At 34.2% G+C, this 23,808-nt stretch overlaps 1 protein-coding gene across 5 annotated transcripts in view; it reads left to right on the top strand.

Moving 5' to 3' along the window:
- The window catches only part of SCN7A (sodium voltage-gated channel alpha subunit 7), an 81,181-nt gene that overhangs the window by 18,993 nt on the left and 38,380 nt on the right, over positions 1-23,808 (top strand). For 2 of the 5 annotated variants that reach the window (XM_084999376.1, XM_021075288.2), the window contains 7 exons: positions 774-865; positions 4,770-4,976; positions 5,970-6,033; positions 7,771-7,912; positions 11,752-11,958; positions 18,746-18,839; positions 19,784-20,022. In XM_084999376.1, the coding sequence (XP_084855502.1) occupies positions 774-865; positions 4,770-4,976; positions 5,970-6,033; positions 7,771-7,912; positions 11,752-11,958; positions 18,746-18,839; positions 19,784-20,022 (1,045 nt within the window). The remainder of the gene's footprint in view (positions 1-773; positions 866-4,769; positions 4,977-5,969; positions 6,034-7,770; positions 7,913-11,751; positions 11,959-18,745; positions 18,840-19,783; positions 20,023-23,808) is intronic. The other 3 variants (XM_084999378.1, XM_084999377.1, XM_084999379.1) reach the window with 2 other exon arrangements.

Genomic DNA, 23,808 nt, shown 5'->3' with positions numbered 1-23,808 from the left:
AATTAATTTTATTCCTTAAAAAAAAAAACCTATGGGTTTTTCTTATTTTTAACTATCTTTTCACCAGTTAGATTACAAAATATTTATGAACATAATGTAAGCATATTTGATGTGGAATTCTGACTACTCATAGTGTCTAGATTTTATAAGCTCTTATAATTTGTTTGTAGATTATTATTTACTCAGATACTTTGCACCGTGCCAATCTTTGTCTTCCAATCAGTAATAAAACTATTTATAGGGAGTTCCCGTCGTGGCTCAGTGGTTAACGAATCCGACTAGGAACCATGAGGTTGCGGGTTCGGTCCCTGCCCTTGCTCAGTGGGTTAACGATCCGGCGTTGCCGTGAGCTGTGGTGTAGGTTGCAGACGCGGCTTGGATCCCCTGTTGCTGTGGCTCTGGCATAGGCCGGTGGCTACAGCTCTGATTCGACCCCTAGCCTGGGAACCTCCATATGCCACGGGAGTGGCCCAAGAAATAGCAAAAAGACAAAAAAAAAAAAAAAGAACTATTTATAAAAAAGAACATATATATATGTATAGGTATGATTCACTTTGTTATAAACCTGAAGCTAATACAGCATTGTAAATCAAATATACCCAATAAAATTAAAATTAAAAAATGATAATAAAACTGTTTGCAAAATGGAATAATAAGAGCAAGGGTAATGTTCAGATATATGGTTTTAAAAGTATTTTAAATAGTTTAAAAACACAAAGATAAGTAATGTAGACTGTATATGACTTCTAAATGACTCTAATTTAATTCCACAGGCATATAACAAGATATTCATCTTTAAACTTAATTTCAATATTTGGAATTATAAGAAATTTAAGAATTTTGAAAATTATTCCTTTAAACCAAGGTAAGAAATGGCTTTGAGTTCTTTTTCTTCACTTTGTTATATGGATTCCCATGTGTTAATTTCAATACCCCTTTTTTTGCTTGAAGAAATACTACATTGAAGAATGTTTCAACTTTAAAATCAGTGAAAGATCCAATATTAAAACTCATTTCAGTTACTCCTGGAAGGGCAAGAAAAAATATCACATATGTTATTTATTTGAGGTGGGTTCAATGCTTATTATAACAAAATGTAGAACTGAATCAAAATATATTATTTTTCTTATTTATTTATTCTTATACCTTAAATGTGAACTTATAAAATCATCCTTAGACTTCTGAGAGAGATAGCAATCTAGACAGATATCTAATCTTCCTTCTTTTTCTCATCTACAAACCAGTTGAAATGAACAAAATAAAGTAAAATAAGGTAAATTTCCTTTTGCTTTCAGTGCACGTTAGTACAAGAGGAATACACTAACTAGAATTGGGAGCACACAGGCTATTTTTTTAAGGGAGAAAATAATCAAGGCACATACAAGCAACATAGAGTGTATGAAAATGTTTTGTGATACAGAAAGAGAAACATACTATTCAAGAGAATAAAAATTAAACTTTTTTTCTTTACAAAAGAAGGAATAGAGGCAAGCATAAGAAACCATTTGTTTCGTAGTTCTGGTAGGAAAAAAAACCTAGACTTTCTCAACCAGAAGATGAAAATGAGATAATAAAATAGAAAAAGTACTTTTAAGACAAAAAAAAAGTGATAAAAATTATATCCTTGTAAAATAGCAGCAGTAAAATATAATATTATCTGTATCGTATAGTAAATAAACCACTTGTGTAAAGAAAAACTAGAGAACCAGTAGAACCAATAATGGGATGTGTTGATGAGGGAGAGAAAGCTAAGTTTCATTGCATGGATAATTGGTGTACCTAAAAAAAAAAAAAAGAAACCAGATTAAATGCAAAAGATAAATTATTGAAAAATACACTAAAAATTTTTAAGTCCCTTGATTAAGAAAGACCTTAGTCACAATTGGAAAAGGCTCATCTTATACTAGATTTAAAAACAACTAAAACATACACTTAAACATATTATAAAATTTTGTAAATGTAAAGCATTAAAGAATAAAATTATTATAAAAAAGCAAAGAAAAAGCCTCTGGAAGGCAAACCTCTTGATAAAGCTGAACATGAATAGGCAGTGGAGTTATAGAACTTGGAGAAAGCACGGGTATAGACACCAGAATTCAATACCTGTTTGCCATTCATATGGAAAGTTAACAGAATGATATTCTCAGCCATACAAAAATTCTAAAATTTTACATGTGTTATTGTTCTTGAAAAGCTACTGAAAAACAAAACTATGAAAATAAAATATTCATCAATGGGAAGATTTCCTACCAAAAGTAATGGCAATGAACTCTGAAATTATGGCAATAGAAAATGAATTCCATGTTACTGTTGTTAATGGGTTGCCAAACAGAATACAGTATTATAAATCAGAAGTTATAGCGTGGACATCTTTAGGTTATTCTTCAACTAGAGACAAGCTTTGCTTGTGTTCTAGAAAACTTTGAAATAGATACTAACATTATAAAAACCTTTATATAAAACAATATTAATTAGAAAAATTATAATGATTTAAACATTAAATTCTAAATTAAATTGGACAAATTATCAGCATTGCTGCATAGCTACTGCCAGCTATATTTGAGGAGCAGCTGCCTCTTTCAGACAGACATGTTCACCCAAATCCCCTTCACTTCCTGTTTATATAAATTTGTTTCCCGAGGAGTCTTTGTAAGGATTTGAATGTTCATGAAATATAATTTGCATGAAATCTATAAGCAAAATTCATAAAATTCAACAGTTATATCTGGGTCAAAACTCCAAAGTTATGTAAATAAACAAAAGCTGAGAAGTGGGAATAGAGAAATACAAGAAAGCAAATATGGTTATTTCCTTATCTTACATGGTGAGATTGTAATAGAAACAGAACTTAAGTTTGATACAGGAGTTCCCATTGTGGCTCAGTGGTTAGCAAATCCGACTAGGAACCATGAGGTTGTGGGTTCGATCCCTGCCCTTGCTCAGTGGGTTAAAAGATCTGGCGTTGCACTGAGCTGTGGTGTAGGTCGCAGACGCGGCTCGGATCCTGCATTGCTGTGGCTCTGGCTGTGGCTCTGGCATAGGCCAGCGGCTACAGCTCCGTTTTGACCCCTAACCTGAGAACCTCCATATGCCACAAGAGTGGACCAAGAAATGGCAAAAAGACAAAAAAAAAAAATTTGATACAGGTTATCAAAATAGTTAAATTTTACTGAAACTACTAGAAGAAAAAAACTTAAAGGAAATTAGAGTCTATTTAGAAAGGATAGGACACATGTTAAATCATAAGGCAAATGTAAAGATCAAAATACAAAATGGTAAAGGCCAATCCCAAAATAAATTTATGAAAATGAGTATAATTACGTTAAAAATTTCCATCAAAATGTAGAGATTTTAATATTAAATCAGAAATAAGTTAAAATGCCACAAAAGATAAACATAATCTAAAATGAAATGAAAGCTTAAAAATAAAAGAAAAAACTATACCAAAAAATCAGTCAAAATTGGCATATTGCTCGGAACTTTGAATGATAGTTACCAAGAGTGGCAGATAACAATGAAACCTATTAGCAAATTTGATTTGTTTTTTACCTTCCAACAAAATGTCACCTCTAAAATGAAAGCTCCACGACAAACTTAGTTTTGTATATATTATGTATAATATATGCACACATTTTATTAATAATTTCTATGTATAGACTTATAAACACATTTTATGTATTTGTATAAATATACAGTATAATATTATTAATAACATATATTGCATTAATATATATTTATATATGCATACATATTCTTATTTAAGAATTTCTGTTCTTAAACATAATTTCAACCAAACAACATGAAAAAATTTTTCAGTAGAAAAATTACAGAGGACTCATAAAAGTTACCAAATAAAAAAATCTTTGTATTTTTTTTTAACATAATTTCATGAGGTTGTGAGTTTGATCCCTGGCCTCGCTCAGTGGGTTAAGGATCCAGATTGCCCTGAGCTATGGTGTAGGTCACAGATGCAGCTCAGATCTGGCATTGCCGTGGCTGTGGCATAGGCCAGGAGCAACAGCTCCAACTGGATCCCTAGCCTGGGAACCTCCATATGCTGTGGGTATGGCCCTAAAAAAGACAAAAGACAAATATATATATATATATTCTGATATTAATGCCACCTACCTATAATCACAGTTGTGTGTTTTTCTCATTTCTAATCATTAAAAGTTTTTCATGTTTTATTTAGTCATCCCCAAAATTTTCTTTAAAAAATAACCAAATAGTATAGAATACTGTTATTTCAAACTATTTCTTGTTTCAACATTTGCAACCCATATTGATTTATAGCTCTATACCTTTACCTAAATAATTAGTGAAAAGCAGTAACCAAGAGAGAAGGCCTGTTCTTTATGTAGGAAAAAGAAGTAAATAACTAATTTTAAAATACTGGAACTGTATTTGATCACTTGTGATGAAACATGATGGAGGATAATGTGAAAAAATGTGTATATATACATATGTATGTATAACTGGGTAACTTTTGCTGTACAGTGGAAATTGACAGAACATAGTAAATTGACTATAATAATTTTTTTTAAAATACGGTGTCTAAATTATTGTCAAGTGTAATAAATTAGCAATAATATAGAAACCTCAAAGTTTAGGGTTTGATTCATTTTAGTCATTTAGACCTAGGTAATGATGAATTAAATTATAAAACCCAAAGCTATTGATTTCTATGGCATCTGCATTTGCCATGGGAGAAGTCTGCTAATGCTGCTTTACTAAAATATTTTATCAGAAACAAACCTTTCTCTTTTCAGGACTGAAGTCTTTTGCAAGGATCCTGACCCATTGTTTGAAGAAGCTTACTGGGGTCATTATCCTGACTCTGTTTTTTCTGACTATATTTTCTCTAATTGGGATGGAACTCTTTATGGGCAACCTGAAACATAAATGTTTGCGATGGCCCCAAGAAAATGAAACTGAAATGCTGCACAACAGAACTGGAAATCCATATTATATTAGAGGTAAGAATCTCTTGCCATCTATATCAAAAAAAAGCATTCTTCACAGAAATGTTGAACATTAAATTTCAAAACAAATTCAACTTCAGAACAACTTTCATGTAAGTGCTATAACCACACTCAAGTACTAATTTATATCAGTTTCCTTCATCACAATAGCAAAGTTCCGGTCTTCGACAGTAAAATCAGGGAAATTTTGAATTGCTAAAATTTTCATGTTTTATCCTTTAAAAACATAAATAAATATGACCACTGACTCAGGACTGATCTCATGTGGTTGATCTTTGTAATTTGAATTCAGAACCTAAAAACCAATGTTACTAAGCATACATGTTCCCACCCCTAATTTATATCAAGAAAAACACAATTTATATTTTGAATGATAGCAGATTAAAATACCTGGGTAAATTCTATGGGCTATGACTCAGATTAGCTCAGGTTATGATTGAAATTAGGTGACATCAGGGCAAGTAATTGGCACTGGATGCTCAAGGTGGAAAAATAAGCTTCAGAGTGAACATAAATTAAACCCAAAAAGGAAAATCTGCTCTTCTACTCAAAAGATCATCAGGAATAAATTCTGGAAGGAACAATCCTCAGCTTTCAAATGATTAGTATCTGGAATTTTTCCTTCAGTGTCTGGTCACATCTGGCCGGATTAGGTGAATTATCAGAAGTCTTTTGGCCTGTATATGGGATTCTAAGAGCCTCCTAGATTAAAAACTGGCCAGGCTAAATGCTCCTTTCTTCTCACTGTAGAGAAGGATGTTCATCTGTGCAAAGTCAGTTGGGTTTCAGGTATGCTTTTCACTCAAAATTAGATATAGAGGAGTTCTCTTGTGATGCAGTGGGTTCAGGGTAGGGCGTTGTCACTGCAGCAGCTTGGGTCACTGCTATGGCTCAGATCCCTGGCCCTGGAACTTCCACATGCTGTGAGCATGGCCAAAAAAAAAGATTAGATATAGAATATAATTTCATTTTTCTTTTCAAAAACAGAAAACTTTTATTATTTGGAAGGAGAAAGATATGCTCTTCTTTGTGGCAACAGAACAGATGCTGGGTAAGTGGCGTTAATGTTTTCGTCTATCAAGTCTGTATCACTGATCGGTAGTATTTATTGCATGATTATTGCTTTTATGATGATTCCCATTTGATTACAAGATCTCATTTTACCATCAAAACCATGCTGAGAAGTGTACCACATGGAATACTATTAATCTGATTTTATAGAAAAAAGTAATGGATGAGCTAAACAATTTATTCAAAGTCAAGAAGTTAGTAAATGGCAAAGCTGGGACTTAAGAATCTGATTTTCTGTTTTCAGTGTGTCCCAGAGATAATAAGAATTATCAAGAAAGACAATAAAATTTTTTCTTTGGCCGAAAGCCTTTGAAGAAAAGAAATATTAAAGATATGTTATTTCACTTGTTTTATGGCTTGTATGTCTTTAAGTACTATAATTTACATTAAAAACAAGCTTATTGCTCTCAAAAACAGTACTTATAAATAATTCTTCACTGAAATGACAAAACTCTCAAGTTTTATTGTCTCATAACTTCAGATGAAGAGCTAATAAGGTAAAAATAAAGTGCTTCTCAACAGTACTATGACTAAATTCCTTATGTTACTTTCCTCAACTGGGATGACTCAATATCCATCTATATCTCAGCTCTTTCTTAGAGGCTCTGTGACCCAGACTGACAAAAAAAGCACATAGAGGGAGGGGAGCATGTGTTATGTACTTTAGTTGTATTAAGGTGATTTAGCCATTTTGTCACTTACTCAACTCTTTGCTCAGCTGCTGCTGGGCTTCCATTTCTGTTTTCAAGTCCTGATTGTGAGAGCATCTCATTGTGTCTGCCCCATCCCACTCAAGCTAATCCTTTTTGTGGACATCCCAAACTCAGATATGACCTGAAATACTTGTTGAAGATATCTGATCATGGAGAGTCAGAATCAGAATGCTATGTTATATGAAAGCCAGAAGAGAAAATCATGCAGTGTTTCACCTGTAACCATCATACTTTGCTGCATGTTAAACTATCCAAAAATTTAGTGCTTGAAGACATGGACAAAAATTCATTTGTTCAGATTCTGTGTCAGCAATTTAGCAAGCCTCAACACACAAGTACTTTTTAAACCTCTGTTTGCATCGCATTTTTTAACCACTAACAAATATGCAAAACAAGTTACATGGATAGAATCAGCATGATGTGGGAGGGAACTACACAAAGGAGTGGATGGAGGAAGCATGATTTATTGGGCCATGACTATCATAATGGACCACAACACCCAAGCCCCAGTAGGTAAAAGTATGAAGACTCATGAAAAGAAATGGAATAAATATTTAATCGGATCTTTCTACCAAAGTGCCAGTACTACTTATAAATTATTGATGTGATAAATGTTTTCTCATCCTTGAATAATGGGATCAAAGGGTTTGAGGTGAGATCATTTTAAACCCTCAACTACTGAAGTTTTATTTTTATCATTGTTATTTTCTATCAGTTATACATTCACTTTGATACTGGGTAGTAAAGAAGTTTTTACCAAAGGCTTGGCAAAAACCTTTGTGAGGCCCTGCTGTCTTTTAGCTTAGTTAATCCTCTTCACTTATATCAATTTAAAATCTATGTCATTTTCAGCTTGTTTTCACTGAGAATTGTTTGGGAGGAGAGTATACCCTGTGGGAGAGGGAGCCCTTTATTATTCATGGGTGGATCTTCTATACTTGTGATTTGACCATAATCTGAAAGTCACTTAAGAATAAGTAGTTTTTCCTTTCTGTTTTCTTTAGGCAGTGTCCTGAAGGATATGTGTGTATAAAAGCTGGTGTAAATCCTGATCACGGCTACACAAATTTTGACAGTTTTGGCTGGGCCTTATTAGCCCTGTTTCGGTTAATGACGCAGGATTACCCTGAAGCACTTTATCACCAGGTAAGAACCCAGAGACTCTGCACTACGGGTAAGGAAGGTGTCATGCCCTTCCTTCCTAAAATAATGATCAAATGTAATGTACTTTGGTAAATTTTTATGTCAAGAACAGTTTGAGGTCAGAAGAAAAGAGAGCCAGCATTATTGAGTGTCAAACTGAAATGTTAACACTGAACTCAAGTCTGTGTTCTTATGTATGATATTGATATCTTATTTATCCCTGAAAAAAATGCTACAAGATCAGAATATAAATATGTATATGAGCTTTTTATCTATAGATCCTAAGATTAGAGCAGTTAGGTAACCTCCCCAAAGTTAAAATACATGTATCTCCAGAGGTCAGTCTACTGTTCTGTGGTCTCATATGTTTGACATTAACTAAGTAAAGAGCATTTCTAGGTACTAATCCTTTAGATAAAAATTTGAACCTATGAGATTAGCATGTAATAAATTACTTATGAAATTATACTCTTTCTTTTTAATTCTTCTACTTCTTCTCATTCTCCTTTAATCTTCAGTCATGTTCCAGTTAGAATAAGAGGAAGCTTGCTATCAAGAGACTTGAAATCAAAATTCTGAGAGTCTCCCTTTTGTAACTGATGATTTGTGTGCCATGCTTTCAACAGAAGGGTATAATATGTACTCATTAAAATAGAGATTCTGTTTTTATTTTTAAGAAGAGTTCCGGAGTTCCCTGGAGGCCTAGTGATTAAGGATTTGGCATTGTCTCTGCTGTGGCTGGGATAGTGCTATTGCTTGGCTTCTATCCTTGCCCTGGGAACTTCTGCACGACATGGGGATGGCCAAAAAAAAAGCATCACAAATGGAATATGCAGTGTTATTTCAGCAGCATAATTTATATCAAAGGATATTAAATAAAGTAAATAAATTACTTTATCCAAAGTACTTACAGTTGAAGAAGACACTCTTTTTAAACATACACCCCACTTTCTATGATTGAATAAATTACTGTGTATATGTGTGTTTATAGGCCATTAATAATGATAAAGATAATATATTTTGGCACAAAGATTTATAATATTAAATGAAAATCAAGTAAATCAAACATGCTTGTATTATAATTCTATTTCTAGAAGTACATAAAATATTGCAAGTGATTTTTTCTTTATCAAACTGTATTTTTCTAACTTTGTAAAAGTAGCATATTTTTATTTCCCAAACTTTTTGACAAGTATCAATGCCTCCTCTACAATACTAGAAACTTCTTATTTCAAAAATAATTTATCATGTTATCCTCCTTCTAAAAGTCCTTCAGTGATCTCCAGATTTCTTTGGGATGAAGTTCAAAGACAATATGCATGGCCCATAGTGCCCTTTAAGATCTAGTCTACCTACTTCTCCAGATTCATTTCTTAACAATATCCCAATATAGGCTCTCTGCTTTATTTTGAGTCAAAAGACTTACTGCTTCTGTTTCCTAAATGACCTTTCCCCATAATTTGTTGTTTCAGTGTGCTATACTTTCGGCCAAATTCAGGTTTCTTTTGTCTTCATTCTCATGCTTCAAATTTATGCCTCAAAGCAATATTTCTTCTTTGAGCTTTTCCCCAAGCCCTCCTTTCAAAGCTAGACTTATCTGAAACAAGAATTACATGCTACCCTGTAACTGCCTCTGATAGTAGTTACTTTAATTGCTAGTTCAATGTTTCCTTCCACTAGGAAGTATACAACCTATGAAGTATTTTGTCTTATTTTAATTTTTGTGTTCTCAGTATCTAACATAGAAAAGAAATTTTGATTAAAAATATAAGTGAATATTTATGATTTATGTTATTTATAATAGTGAATGCCTTGCATTTTTATTTGCAGCTTTCAAAATGTGTTAGCTAATTTTCTTGTTAGCATTGGTTTAAAGGAAATCCTCTCACACAACCTGTAAAGTGAGAAATCAGTCTGGACATGCCTTGGTGCTGGATTCTTACAGGACCTTCTACATTATTGTACTCTAGGTTTTTATTGACTATTGTAGATAAGGACTGGTTTGATTTGGACTATATTTGTACTCTGAGCCTTGCCCTACTGAACTGAATTGACTATGACTAGAGAAATTCAGCAGTTATTCCCAAAGAGTACAGCTCATGTTTTAGAGAACATCTTTTGCCATTCGTTTGGCAAATACTTACTTGATCCAAGTGCTCTTTGATAACAGCATCGGTACAGAAATAAACAAAGGATATGGTCAATCCTCATGGAATGGAGTTATGTTTAACAATAGTTAATGTTTATCACATATTTGCCATGTGCTAAAATCTCCTCTTACATTATTTCATTTGATTTTCACAACAAATCTATTATAAGGGGCTGTAATTAGCCCCTGTTTCCTGCTAAAGTATAATAGAACTATACATTTTTCCATTCTAATAAGATTGTAGAAGTTCCTATCGTGGCGCAGCAGAAACAAATCTGACTAGGAACCGTGAGGTTGTGAGTTCAACCCTAGGCCTCACTCAGTGGGTTAAGGGTCTGGCGTTGCCATGAGCTGTGGCGTAGGTCACAGACACTGCTCAAATCCTGCGTTGCTGTTGCTGTGGCTGTGGCGTAGGCCAGCAGCTGTAGCTCTAATTCAATCCCTAGCCTGGGAACCTCCATATGTCATGGGGGTGTGGCCCTAAAAAGAAAAAAAAAAAAAGATTGTATACTTTTATTCTTTATTAGCTTTATGTGATGAAACAAACAAAATTTTTTAATTTAGGCTTTTCCCTACAGCTGTGAGATCTTTGCCTATCTAATTTTCATTTCTTTTCTGCTTATTTGAAATAATAACAAATACCACATAAATATGTTATACAGAATTAATGAGATAATAAACATAAAGTATTTATAAATGTGCATGTCCTGCAGTATACTCCACAGTATCTATTACTGACTCCTAAATATACTGTAAGTGACAGCTATTTAATGGGAAAAATATTTAACCAAATCCTAAATAGCTGACCCATTGGGATAATAGAGTTTATTAAAAATACTTTTAAAGAAAAGTGTATTATAGATTCTATTGAATTCAATAAAATTGTTGATTCAAATGGATGCTTAAAAATTAAAACTATTCCCATTTGTTTTCTTGAATTTTGTTCATATACTTTTAATCAATGAGGATAAATCAATGAACTATATTTTGGATTTGTAATATCTACTTATAATTTTCTAAATTTTTAAATTTTCTGATATATTTTAGGTATTTGTTATGAAATAAAAGCTAGTCAATGCTCAGTTTGGAAATCTACAGTTTTGTATTTTTCTATCCATAAATGACTTCATATAAGTAAATTATATGACTTTCCTATGTGGTTTATCTAGAGGTTCTTCATCAAAGCAGATATTCTGACATATAGAAATACTCCCATTCCTCACCCATTTTGTACTTTGTTGTGATGTTTCTATACAGTAATGATGAAACGAAAGTAATCTCCAAACATTCATTTTTCAACTTTATTACACTTCATATATTTGGTCTACTACAAAATAAATAATCTTTCATATTCAGACTGTCCATCTTTACTGAAAGATGATAGTTTTTTCCTTTCAGTATGTTTATTCTGTTAATGAAGACATAAAAGTCAAATGCTTGCCCTGAATTAATTGTTACTATATTCTTTATTGTTTTTATACCACATATTTTGTGCCTTACATATAGTCTAAAGTTTAAGAGCTTTTCAGTTATTTCTTCAAATAAAGCCAGTAGTTAAACTGTCTTGCGATTACATTCCATTCTTCTTATAACTAAATTATTTTCATAACAAAATTTTATTTTTCATTTTAAAATAAGAGATTACAGGAACAAATAACATTTCCTCTTTGTCCTGTTTTCCTCCTCTCCTTAGATTCTTTATGCTTCTGGGAAGATCTATATGATATTTTTTGTCATGATAAGTTTTTGGTTTGCCTTTTATATAGCAAGTTTGTTCTTAGGTATACTTGCTATGTCCTATGAAGAAGAAAAGCAGACAGCTGCTGAAAAAGCTAAGAAAATTGAGCCAGAATTTCAGCAGTCTTTAACGGAACTTCAAGAAGGAAAAAAAGCAACAGAGGTATAGATTTTTTAATGCTTTCTTAGAATCAGAGATTAAGTTATCCTTTCAAAGTCTTAGAGTATATTACCTTCTAATAGATGCTCGGTATCTGGGTGATTACTTAAGAAGTATTTAAGTGATATCTCAGTATCACTTAAGAAGATCATAAGTGATTTTCATAAGATGGTTCACTTTTGCTGTTAACATTATTTCCTGAGTTCATTGTGATAAGAGTGACCAATATCTTTAAGATTTCCTTGATATATACAATGTTTCTGGCTCCAAATTGCACATTATTATTGCTGATCTGTGGATATATGTATATTTTGAACTTGACTTCTCCTAATGCAGGTATAGTTTATTGATTTAAACTTGCTTCAGACAGCACATCAGAATTAACTTCACAAAATTTCAGTTCAACTCAAAAGTGATGGTGAATTATTATATAATTGTAACTCATAATTTATACATCAAAAATACTAAAAGCATGGATGAAAGTATAGTAATGAAGTTTTAAAAAGAGAAAAAATTCACTTTATTGAATTTCTAGCTCATTCAAGAGGAAATGCACTGTGCATCACAATATAGGGAGGTATTTTATCCATGGAATAATTAAATCCATAATTAGTAAAACTTAACATAGTTTTACTCTAGTTTTCAGTTCCCTTAGTATTGTGCTTGAATATATTTTCAGATGTTTAGCCTCATAGCAAAAGGTTTGGTCTATGAATCTAAAAGTATTGACAGAAGTAACATTTAAAAAGTGGAAAACTACCTTTAAAAATCTAAATTATGCCATAAGTGTGCTAAAAGGAAGAACAGGACCATGAAAACAACCTGAAGTAGTTTCTTATGTTCCACAGAACCTGGTGATTTCACATTTCTTGCTAGGTATAGAAGGGGGATAGAGTTAGCCCAGTCTCCAAAGATCTCTACCCAGAGCTATCCAGGTGTGTAGTGGCAGGGACCAAACCAGCCTAAGGTGGGATGGAATCCATGTCTCTTCTGGGTGTTTCTTCTTTCCCCTGCATTAATGAGGATCTCTCCTGCCTAAGAGTTTGTTCTTTGGAGGGTGCTTGGCCCAAAGTGGTCACAGCCAAGTCAAGTGCCCCCACTCATTGGCCTGGTTACAGGGCCCTCATATGTGGGAAGGGAGCCACAACCTGCCTTCTTTTTCATCCCTCTGGATTTGTTTCTATATTGCCCTTTTAACACCTGTTAATGAAGGTTGTCTACACAGGGAGAAAAACAAACTACATTTTCTAGTAGATATAAAAAGGATAGATTAAGGGAGCAAACAGAGGATAGAAAGGACCTATATCCAGGATCCTCTCATATAAAAATGATAAAAAAGTGTTGGGGTAAAGTAAAAGGGCAAAGTTCACTCTGTCATAAGTGGAATGTGTAGTATGGCTGGCTAAGAGTTGCATTAATACCATAGGTCCCTGCTGGGCCTAAAAAGGGGAAAATGTTAACTCCCCTAATATGTAACTTTTTTGTTAACTCATCAGAAAAGAAGCTCTAGAAAAGTCATTCCACTAAAAAGTGGAACTGAATAACATGATGGAGGATTATACCAAATGACCAGTTATTGATAGAGACATGTTATCTACGAGGTTTCAATGCATACCTTTGAAACAAGAAGCAATTAAAGACCAAATGAAGAGAGCATGTATAAAAAGAAGCTCTTGAGTATAGCCATTATATCACTCATAAGGAATTCACAGAAAAACAAATTACAAAAGCTTTCTGTCTTTGGAAAAGAGTCTGAGGTCCTTCAGATTGAATGGTTGTAATCTGAATGATATGTTGAATGTGTAATTTGTTTTGAAGCATTATTTAAAATGTCAAGGACTACACAGAAATGTATCCAAGAGCACAGTACTTCTCTTATTCCAGAGAAGGTGCCCTATTAACTCTGCTTGTGAGGAATTTAGATTATTTTCTAAGTTCCCAAAATCTCCATTCATTTGGCTGTTCTGGATTACATAAATACTTTCTAATTTTTTTTTTTTTTTTTTTTTTTTTTTTTGCCTTTTCTTGAGCGGCTCCCATGGCATATGGAGGTTCCCAGGCTAGGGGTCTAATCGGAGCTGTGGCCACCGGCCTACACCAGAGCCACAGCAGTGCAAGATCTGAGCTGCATCTGTGACCCACACCACAGCTCATGGCAACGCCAGATCCTTAGCCCACTGAGCAAAGCCAGGGATCGAACCCGCAACCTCATGTTTCCTAGTCGGATACGTTAACCACTGCGCCACGACAGGAACTCCAAATCCTTTCTAATTTTAATTAAAATCTTTCAATTATAAATAATTTCTTTTCATGGAAGAGTACTAGAACATTTTGTCATGCAAAAGTTTCATGAGAAATGAGAGTAAAGGTCATTTTCACAGGGTGTATTTTATTTTATTTTGATTTTTGATCTATACATAAGAAAACACTGGGGACTGAAGAATTTAAAATGAAACATTCTGAGAACCCTTTAGGTGACTGACTTAACACTAGAGAGATTCTGGAATTATTAGGAAATTACATATATGTTTCATATTCTCACACTATAAGAAAACAATAGATCATATTGGCTAAAATCACACTTTCACAGTCATATAAATATAGACTTCAGTTCATTTTAGCTACTTAATAGATGTATGATATTTGCCAAGTCTGTTAACCTTTCTAAACTTCAGCTTCTCCATCCGTAAGCTATATGTGATAATATCTATGGCATAAGTTGTTGTGAGATTCAAATTAAATAAATGCTTGTAAAGCATTTAACAGTACTTAGAATATACTAAGTAAAAAAAAAATGGTAATGGGTAATAAGAGGAAACATAGGAATACAACTACAAGAAGGCAGAAAAGTCCATGTGGAGAATACTTTTCAATATAAAATTCTTAAATATTTAATTATGTCCCCCCTTTAGAGATAAGTTAATAATAATAACAACAATAGTATATAATGTTTGTGTCAACTATGTGCCAGACATGTAATAAGTATCTTCATAAATTTCCAAATTTAATCCTCATTGAGTTCAGTTGCAAAATTTGATCTATATTTATTGATATTTGATTTCCCAACACTGAGAAAGAAAACCCATTTTTCACCACCTTATATCATTATTTTGAAAAATCAGTGCTGGAGCAATATTATTCTATCAATTACACAGTTTACAGGTGAAACTTTCCTGTGAATTATCAGTTACTGGCAAAACTTTAGAAGAGAATCAGATATATACAAACTGTAGGAATGTAATTTTTTTTTTTTTTTTTTTTTTTGTCTTTTCTAGGGCCACACCTGCGCAGCATATGAGGTTCCCAAGCTAGGGGTCTAATCGGAGCTGTAGCCACCAGTCCACACCAGAGCCACAGCAACGCGGGATCCGAGCTGCATCTGTGACCTACACCACAGCTCACGGCAACACTGTGCAAGGCCAGGGATCAGACCTGCAACCTCATGGTTCCTAGCTAGATTTGTTAACCACCGAGCCATGATGGGAACTCCAGAATATAATTTTTTTTAATTTTCCCATCTAAATTGGCATCCTTATAGTTCATATGTATAATTAAATAAAACATTATTGACAGTCTTCTAAATGCTAGGCATTGTACTAAATATTGGAGATTTTAAATTAATAAATACAAATACATTATCTGTCTTCACGAAGCTAATGTTCTCTTGGGGAGATAAACTATAAAATTATTACAAAAAATTATAACTCTAGGACCACCAGACATTATGTTTCCTTATTTATGAAATAGAAAGCATAAAACACCACATACAATATATTATTGCCAAAATCTGGTAGTTCCTGTTGTGGCTCAGCACTAACAGATCCGACTAGTATCTATGAGGAGGCAGTTTCGCTCCCTGGCCTTGCTCAGTGGGTTAAGGATCCGGCGTTGCCATGAGCTGTGGTGTAGGTTGGGCCACAGATGCAGCTTGGAACCTGTGTTGCTGTGGCTGTGGTGTAGGCCATCAGCTGTAGCTCTGATTCGACCCCTAGCCTGGGAACTTCCACATGCCATGGCTATGACCCTAAAAAGCCAAAAATAAAAATAAAAAAATAAATACCCCCAGCTAAGTCTAATAAGCCTCTAGATTTAACCATCTTTTTATAGAGACTGTAGGAGTGAGAAGAATGCATTAAATTACACTAAAAATACACAGTCTGCCAAATCAAGAATGTGGAAAATTCTATAGTAAATCACCTAGGAAAAATAAACTAAAATCATGAGATAATCAATAAAGCTTCAAAACAGAAAAAAAAAAGGGTATCTGTTTTTTACTTTAATTGAAACAAATTAACTAATAGAATGTTTCTGAGCAATGAAAGAAAATTGAGCATGGTCTGGGTTTTTGTTAATAAATGTGATAATGGTGTGATTTTTTTTTAAAAAAAGAAGCTTATTCTGATAATTATATGATGTCTGAAATTTGATTTAAAATACTTCAGGAAAAAAGTAGAGTGAGCAATATACAGAGAAATGAAGAGTATAATGTCATCATGGTTGAAGCAACCTATTGAATCACCGTATTATTCTCCACTAAAAAAACTAAGTGAAAATGTGGAAAGTACTGCAAAAGTGGGAAGCATAGTGCTTTGAGAGCCTGTAATAAAGAATTTCTCTGAGTCAGAAAAGGTTTTAATGAGGAACCAGAATTTGAACTGATAGCTGAAGAATGAGTCCATGCTCTCTCAGGGGAGGGATCAGGATGAGTCAGTGAATTAAAAAGGCCAGTGTGGCTGCAGTAGAGAGAGTAAGTAAGTCTGAGTCCAAGATGAACACTTTAGGTGTACATTGCTAAATGCCAGAAATATGACTGGATTCTTCCTTATCCATACCTTCCCTCCCAAGAAAATTCAAACCAGTGCTGAGAAGAAGAGTCCTACCTCTTTCTCCCTGTCTAATTTTAATGTTGGATTGTCTAAAATTCAGGCATATGCCCTTTTTAGCTCTTAAGCTTTCAAAAAGGAGATGTCATGATCCTCTCAATTTGCATTGTAAAATAGCTATGTCCTTAGTAGTCAGACTGCTGTGGGCACCTAGTCAATATTTTTGAGAAGCTCAATTGAGGTAAATATATTTCTAGATTGATCTGTGATTTGTTCATTTTATACCCTAAAATATATATATAGTTCAAGCCAAATCAGTAGAGAACTGAGCATTGACTATATCAAGAATAACATTATTACCCTCTTCACTCCACTCCCTGCTACACACACACACACACACACACACACACACACACACACACACAGAAATGATTATCGTTAATGGAGTGCTCTTGTGTGAGTCCATCAAACATTGTCACTATCAGAATCATTTCTATGAGAAATGGTTCCTCTGAACTAAGAATATAGTGGAGGTCATTATTCACAATATGACAGTGTATCATCTTTATGAAAAAAAAAACACCTGGATAATTCCTGACAGACTTTAATGATATAAAAAATAGAGTTCTGTTGACTTTTTAACTCATGGAAATTTGGAATATATAAATTATCACGTATTTTATGTAGCTTTGTAAGCAGTTAGAATACATTCTGAAATAAGCATGGTTTAAATAAATAAATTAGCTTCCTCTCCTGAGCCTTTGCTTACTTTTTCAATGAAATAAGGTGAGACAACAGTTATCTGTTGACCTGCAGAATCTGTCATTTTTCTGATGGAACTCAGTATGTAATACGTTTTGTTTTTACCTCCTCTCACTATAGTATTTATGAAAGTAGAGGAGACTTTACTGATACTGAGTGAGGTGAATATGATGATTCCCTTGATATCAATCATGGGACTTTAGAGAAACCACAGCAGAACTTTCCAGCTGGGGTGTGCTGGGTATGGATTATCAGTGAGCCTCAGTGTTAGGGCAGCAGCAGCCTCATGCCTGTTATCTCTATTCAAAAGCACTCACTTATTTAAATTTTACTATTTATTTCACCTATTAAGCTCATCTGTTTATCAAGTTATCAAACATACATATATTATTATTCTTTGTGTGTGCCAAATGTAAAAACAATTGGGAACACTATGGTGCTATCATCTACCCATTGTCAATTTCTTACCATTTAAATTCAAATATAAATTTTATACATGGAACACCTGGAGACATACTTGTGATAATCATGAGTATGTAGAAAACTGGTAACATCTGCATCAAAGCCTAGGAGGTTTGAGTACTTTCCAGCACAGTGATTCTTTTGAAGTCAGTGTAAACAGAAAGTGTCTTAAAACCATTACTCAAGAGATATAAGCGACAGAAAGAAGTGATTTCTTTTTGGAATTATCATATATGTTCTAACCCAAACTATCCTTTTAAATTCATTTTTACTTGATATTGCACAGGACATGGTTCATCATCTCAGCACCAAATAATTTTGATTTTATCAAGAGAGTTTTAAAAGTTACAACATTAACACATCCTCACAAAGGTACAAGGTGTTAGAGAAATGTAAGGTGTTATTGTTCAATAGCGTGTTTAGCAACTGGATGTTTCTTATAATACTAAATTGTACATTGAATTCTTTATCAAATATGAGTAATACTACTAGAATTCTCTGGTTTACTGCTTTTTTAGTTGACCTCATAGTATAAAATGATTTTATTGAGTTATAAGAAGCACACATTCATTTTCCAGATAATCCTAAATCAGCTTAATAGTTCCAAGGGTGGCAAATTATGGAACCCAGAAAGGCTTTTGAAGAATCAGCATTTTTAAGAATGTTACAAACCTTCTTATAGTTATAGTTTTGGATCTACAAAGAGGAGAAACCAGTATTAGACTCATCAAATTTCTTTTTAGACCAAGACCACACAAATAGAAATGAAGAAAAAATCAACTTCTATGATTACTTCTTTGGATATGCTGGATGATGCTACTCTCAGACATAAAGAAGGTAGGTAAAAAGTATTTAGACACTATGAAAGGTATCATTCATATGATCCGCTTTTAAAGAAATCTTCCAATTTCTTCAGAATTTTAGATGATAATAACAAAATTTAAGGATTAACATGAGGGAGGTCCCATCATGGCTCAGTGGTTAACGAATCCGAATGGAATCATGAGGTTGTGGGTTTGATCACTAGCCATTCTCAGTGGGTTAAGGATCAGGCGTTGCTGTGGGCTGTGGTGTAGGTCACAGACGCGGCTGGCTCAAATCCTGCATTGCTGTGGCTGTGGCGTAGGCCAGCAGCTACCGCTCTGATTAGACCCCAGCCTCGGAACCTCCATATGCCACAGGTGCAGCTCTAGGGGGGGAAAAAAAGGATTAACATGAAAATATTGGGATGAACAATACTTAAGATTTTCATAAGTGTAGTGTTTTAAACACTAGAAAAGGTCACCAAATAGTACCAAGGAATTTTGTTTAACACTGAAAATAACATGAAGTGTTAACTAGTAACTAAAAATAGAGATTGAAGTATATAACATTAACTTATTAAGATCTTTTCTATACCATCCTTGCTTTTTTTTTTAATGTATAACCAGTAACTCATTATTGTAGACAATATTTAAAGACATAATTTTGTAGATCATATAAACCTAGAAATTATAAATATAATACTGTCAATTACATTCTGTATTTGTTTTCTTGAGAGATATTCCTGTTTTGATTCTATTACATAATTTGTTTCATTTTCATTTGTCCAATTCAGCAAGCATGGACAAAAAAGAGGAAATTTACATTGCTCTGATTTTTTTATTAATATAAAATACTTCTATTTGCTAATTTCAAATCAAAAGTCCAGTTTCAAATCTCCTTTGCATGCAAAAGTCAAATTTTTCTACTAGTTAGAACTTAATTAACTAATGATTGACTTTTCTATTCTTTTATTTCAGAACTTAAAAAGTCCAGAAAGAGATGTGCATTTCATTGGTATAGATTTTCTAAAACTCTCTTGATCTGGAATTGTTCACCCTGTTGGTTAAAATTGAAGGACTTTGTTCATGTGGTTATCATGGACCCATTTACTGATCTTTTCCTTACCATATGCATAATTCTAAACATACTTTTTTTGGCTTCGGAACACTATCCAATGAGTGTAGAAACTAGCAATGTTCTCAGCATTGGAAACATGGTAAGGTTCTCATTATACATTATTTTCTTTTGCAATTTCAACTTTTTATTAGTCATCATTATCCCCATTATTTTATTTTATAACTCCAAAATGTTGCAAATGCATTATATGAGTTTTATTTTATTTTTTGTTATTTCCCCAATACAATTATTTTTTCTACTGTACACCATGGTGACCCAGTTACACATACATGTACACATTCTGTTTTCTCACATTATCACACTCCATCATAAATGACTAGACATAGCTGTTATTGTATGTATTTTAAAGAAAAAATTTAAAGGCTTTTTGATTTACTCTTCCTTCTTTGCTCTTACTCTTACTCCTCCATTTACTTATATCTTTCTTTTCCTTCGCTCTATATATTTTCAGTCACCATCATCCTATATTTCCTCATATGTGGTGTTTAAGATCCATCCTTTTCATTCTAAAAAGTGGTTTTTTTAATTTCCCGAATACATTTTTTTTGGCTTTTTTGTTTTGTTTTGTTTTGTTTTTGTCGGGCCACTTCACATGGCATATGGAGGTTCCCAGGCTAGGGATCAAATCGGAGCTGTAGCCGCCGGCCTACACCAGAGCCACAGCAACGTGGGATCTGAGCTGCATCTGCGACCCACACCACAGCTCATGGTGACACCAGATCCTCAACGCACTGAGCGAGGCCTGGGATCAAACCTGCAACCTCATGGTTCCTAGTCGGATTTGTTAACCACCGAGCCACTATGGGAACTCCATAATTTCCCTAATATGTTTTTTTTCTGCTGTACAGCATGATGACCAAGTTACACCTACATGTACACATTTTTTTTCTCATATTATCATGCTCCATCATAAGTGGCTAGACATAGTTCCCAGTGCTACACAGCAGGATCTCATTGCTAATCCATTCCAAAAGCAATAGTTTGCATCTGTTAATCCCAGGTTCCCAATCCATCCCACTCCCTCCCCATCCCCATTGGCAACCACAAGTCTATTCTCCAAGTCCATGGTTTTCTTTTCTGTGGAAAGGTTCCTTTGTGCCATATATTAGATTCCAGATATAAGTGATATCCTATGGTGTTTGCCTTTCTCTTTCTGACTTACTTCACTCAGGATGAGAGTCTCTAGGTCCATCCAGGTTGCTGCAAATGGCATGATTTTGTTCTTTTTTATGACTGAGTAGTATTCCATTGTGTATATATACCACCTCTTCCTAATCCAATCAACTGTTGATGGACATTTGGGTTGTTTCCATGTCCTGGCTGTTGTGAATAGTGCTGCAATGAACATGCGGGTGCATGTGTCTTTTTCAAGGAAAGTTTTATCTGGATGTATGCCCAAGAGTGGGATTTCTGGGTCATATGGTAGTTCCATGGATAGTTTTCTAAGGTACCTCCACTATGTTCTCCATAGTGGTTGTACCAGCGTCCATTCCCACCAACAGTGCAGGAGGGTTCCCTTTTCTCCACACCCCCTCCAGCATTTGTTATTTGTGGACTTATTAATGATGGCCATTCTGATTGGTGTGAGGTGGTACTCATGGTAGTTTTGATTTGCATTTCTCTAATAATCAGTGCTGCTGAACATTTTTTCATGTGCTTATTGTCCATCTGTATTTCTTCCTTAGAAAAATGTCTACCGGGATCTTTTTCCCATTTTTCCATTGGGTTGTTGGCTTTTTTCTGTTGAGTTGTTTAACCTGTTTGTATATTTTAGAGATTAAGCCCTTTTCAGATGCATCATTTGAAACTATTTTCTCCCAATCTGTAAGTTGTCTTTTTGGTTTCCTTTGCTGTGCAAAATCTTGTCAGTTTGGTTAGGTCCCATTGGTTAATTTTTGTTTTTATTTCTATTGCCTTGGGAGTCTGACCTAAGGAAACGTTTGTATGGTTGATGTCAGAGAATATTTTGCCTATATTCTCTTCTAGGAGTTTGATGGTATCTTGTCTTATGTTTAAGTCTTTAAGCCATTTTGAGTTTATTTCTGTGCATGGAGTGAGGGTGTATTCTAGTTTCATTGTTTTACATGCAGCTGTCCAGGTTTCCCAGCACCACTTGCTCAAAGGACTGTCTTTTTCCCATTTTATGTTCTTGCCTCCTTTGTTAAAAAATAATTGACCATAGCTGTCTGGGTTTGTTTCTGGGTTCTCTATTCTGTTCCATTGGTCTGTATGTCTGTTTTGGTACCAATACCACACACTGTGTTGATTATGGTAGCTTTGTGATATTGTTTGAAGTCTGGAAGAGTTTTGCCCCCTGGTTCTTTGTTTGTTTGTTTGTTTGTTTTCCTCAGGATTGCTTTGGCAATTCTGGGTCTTTTGTGGTTCCACATACATTTTTGGATTGTTGGCTCTATTTCTGTGAAAAATATCATGGGTAATTTGATAGGGATTGCATTGAATCTGTAGATTGCCTTGGGTAGTATGGCCATTTTTACAGTATTACTTTTTCCACCCCAGGAGCATGGAATATCTTTCTGTTTATTTACATCCTCTTTAATTTCCTTGATTAATGTTTTATAGTTCTCAGCATATAAGTCTTTTACCTTCTTGGTCAGGTGTATTCCCAGGCATTTGATTTTTTGGGGTACAATTTTAAAAGGTTTTGTATTTTTGTATTCCTTTTCTAATATTTCATTGTTAGTGTATAGAAATGTGACTGATTTCTGAATGTTAATCCCTTTTTTTTTTTTTTTGTCTTTTCTAGGGCCACACCCACAGCATATGGAGGTTCCCAAGCTAGGGGTCTAATTTGAGCTGTAGCCTCTGGCCTACACTAGAGCCACAGCAACTCAGGATCCGAGCCACATCTGCAACCTACACCACAGCTCACAGCAACAGCAGATCTTTAACCCACTGAGCGAGGCCAGGGATCGAACCTGCAACCTCATGGTTCCTAGTTGAGTTCGTTAACCCCTGTGCCCTGAATGTTACTCTTATATCCTGCTACTTTGTTGAATTTTTGGATCACTTCAAGTAGTTTTTGGGTTGAGTCCTTAGGGTTTTCTATATATATAGTATCATGTCATCTGCATTCAGTTTTACCTCTTCTCTTCCTATTTGGATGTCTTTTGTTTCTTTTGTTTGTCTAATTGCTGTGGCTAGGACTTCCAAAACTATGTTGAAGAGCAGTGGTGAGAGTGGGCATCCTTGTCTTGTTAGATTTTAGTGGGAAGGCTGTCAGCTTTTCTCCATTGAGTATTACATTTGCCGTGGGTTTTTCATAAATGGCTCTAATTATGTTAAGGTATGGTCCCTCTATACCCAATGTAGTAAGAGTTTTGGTTATGAATGGATGTTGTCTTTGTCAAATGATTTCTCTGCATCTATTGAGATGATCATGTGATTATTGACTTAGATGAGAATGAGATGAAGATGTGTCCATGCTTCCCACCTCACCTCCCCAACCCCTGCTTTGTAAATATTCTTATCATCTAATACATTTATTATCATCAAACTACATTTAAATTTAAGGTTTCTAGCTAGCTGCATGGCAGTCAGGTTAAGTAGAAATTATTTATTTCTCCTCTCTTCCCAGATATCCCCTCTCTTGGTACGGTAGCCCTAAAATCAGAGCAGAGCAAAAATGAAATAACAGACACAAGTTCTTCACTGACACCTGAATTTTGAATCCTAATACAGTTGCATTTAACCACATCTGTCCTAACCAACTGTTTTGCCTTAAATTGGACCTATTCTTTTGGCATTATATTTTGAGTATTCACCTATCCTTTTTTCACATACAATACAAAAGACAAATATTTCTGCATCTTATTGAGATGATCATTTAGTTTTTGTCTTTTCTTTT

Source organism: Sus scrofa, chromosome 15 (genome assembly GCF_054392235.1).
Source record: "Sus scrofa isolate SSC_HxYL_T2T_F1_AM1 chromosome 15, Sscrofa_HxYL_maternal_Yorkshire_Landrace_v2.0, whole genome shotgun sequence".
NCBI classification, from domain to species: Eukaryota; Metazoa; Chordata; class Mammalia; order Artiodactyla; family Suidae; genus Sus; species Sus scrofa.
Note: the sequence above shows the minus strand (reverse complement) of the source record. Positions and strands in the feature narration are given on the sequence as shown.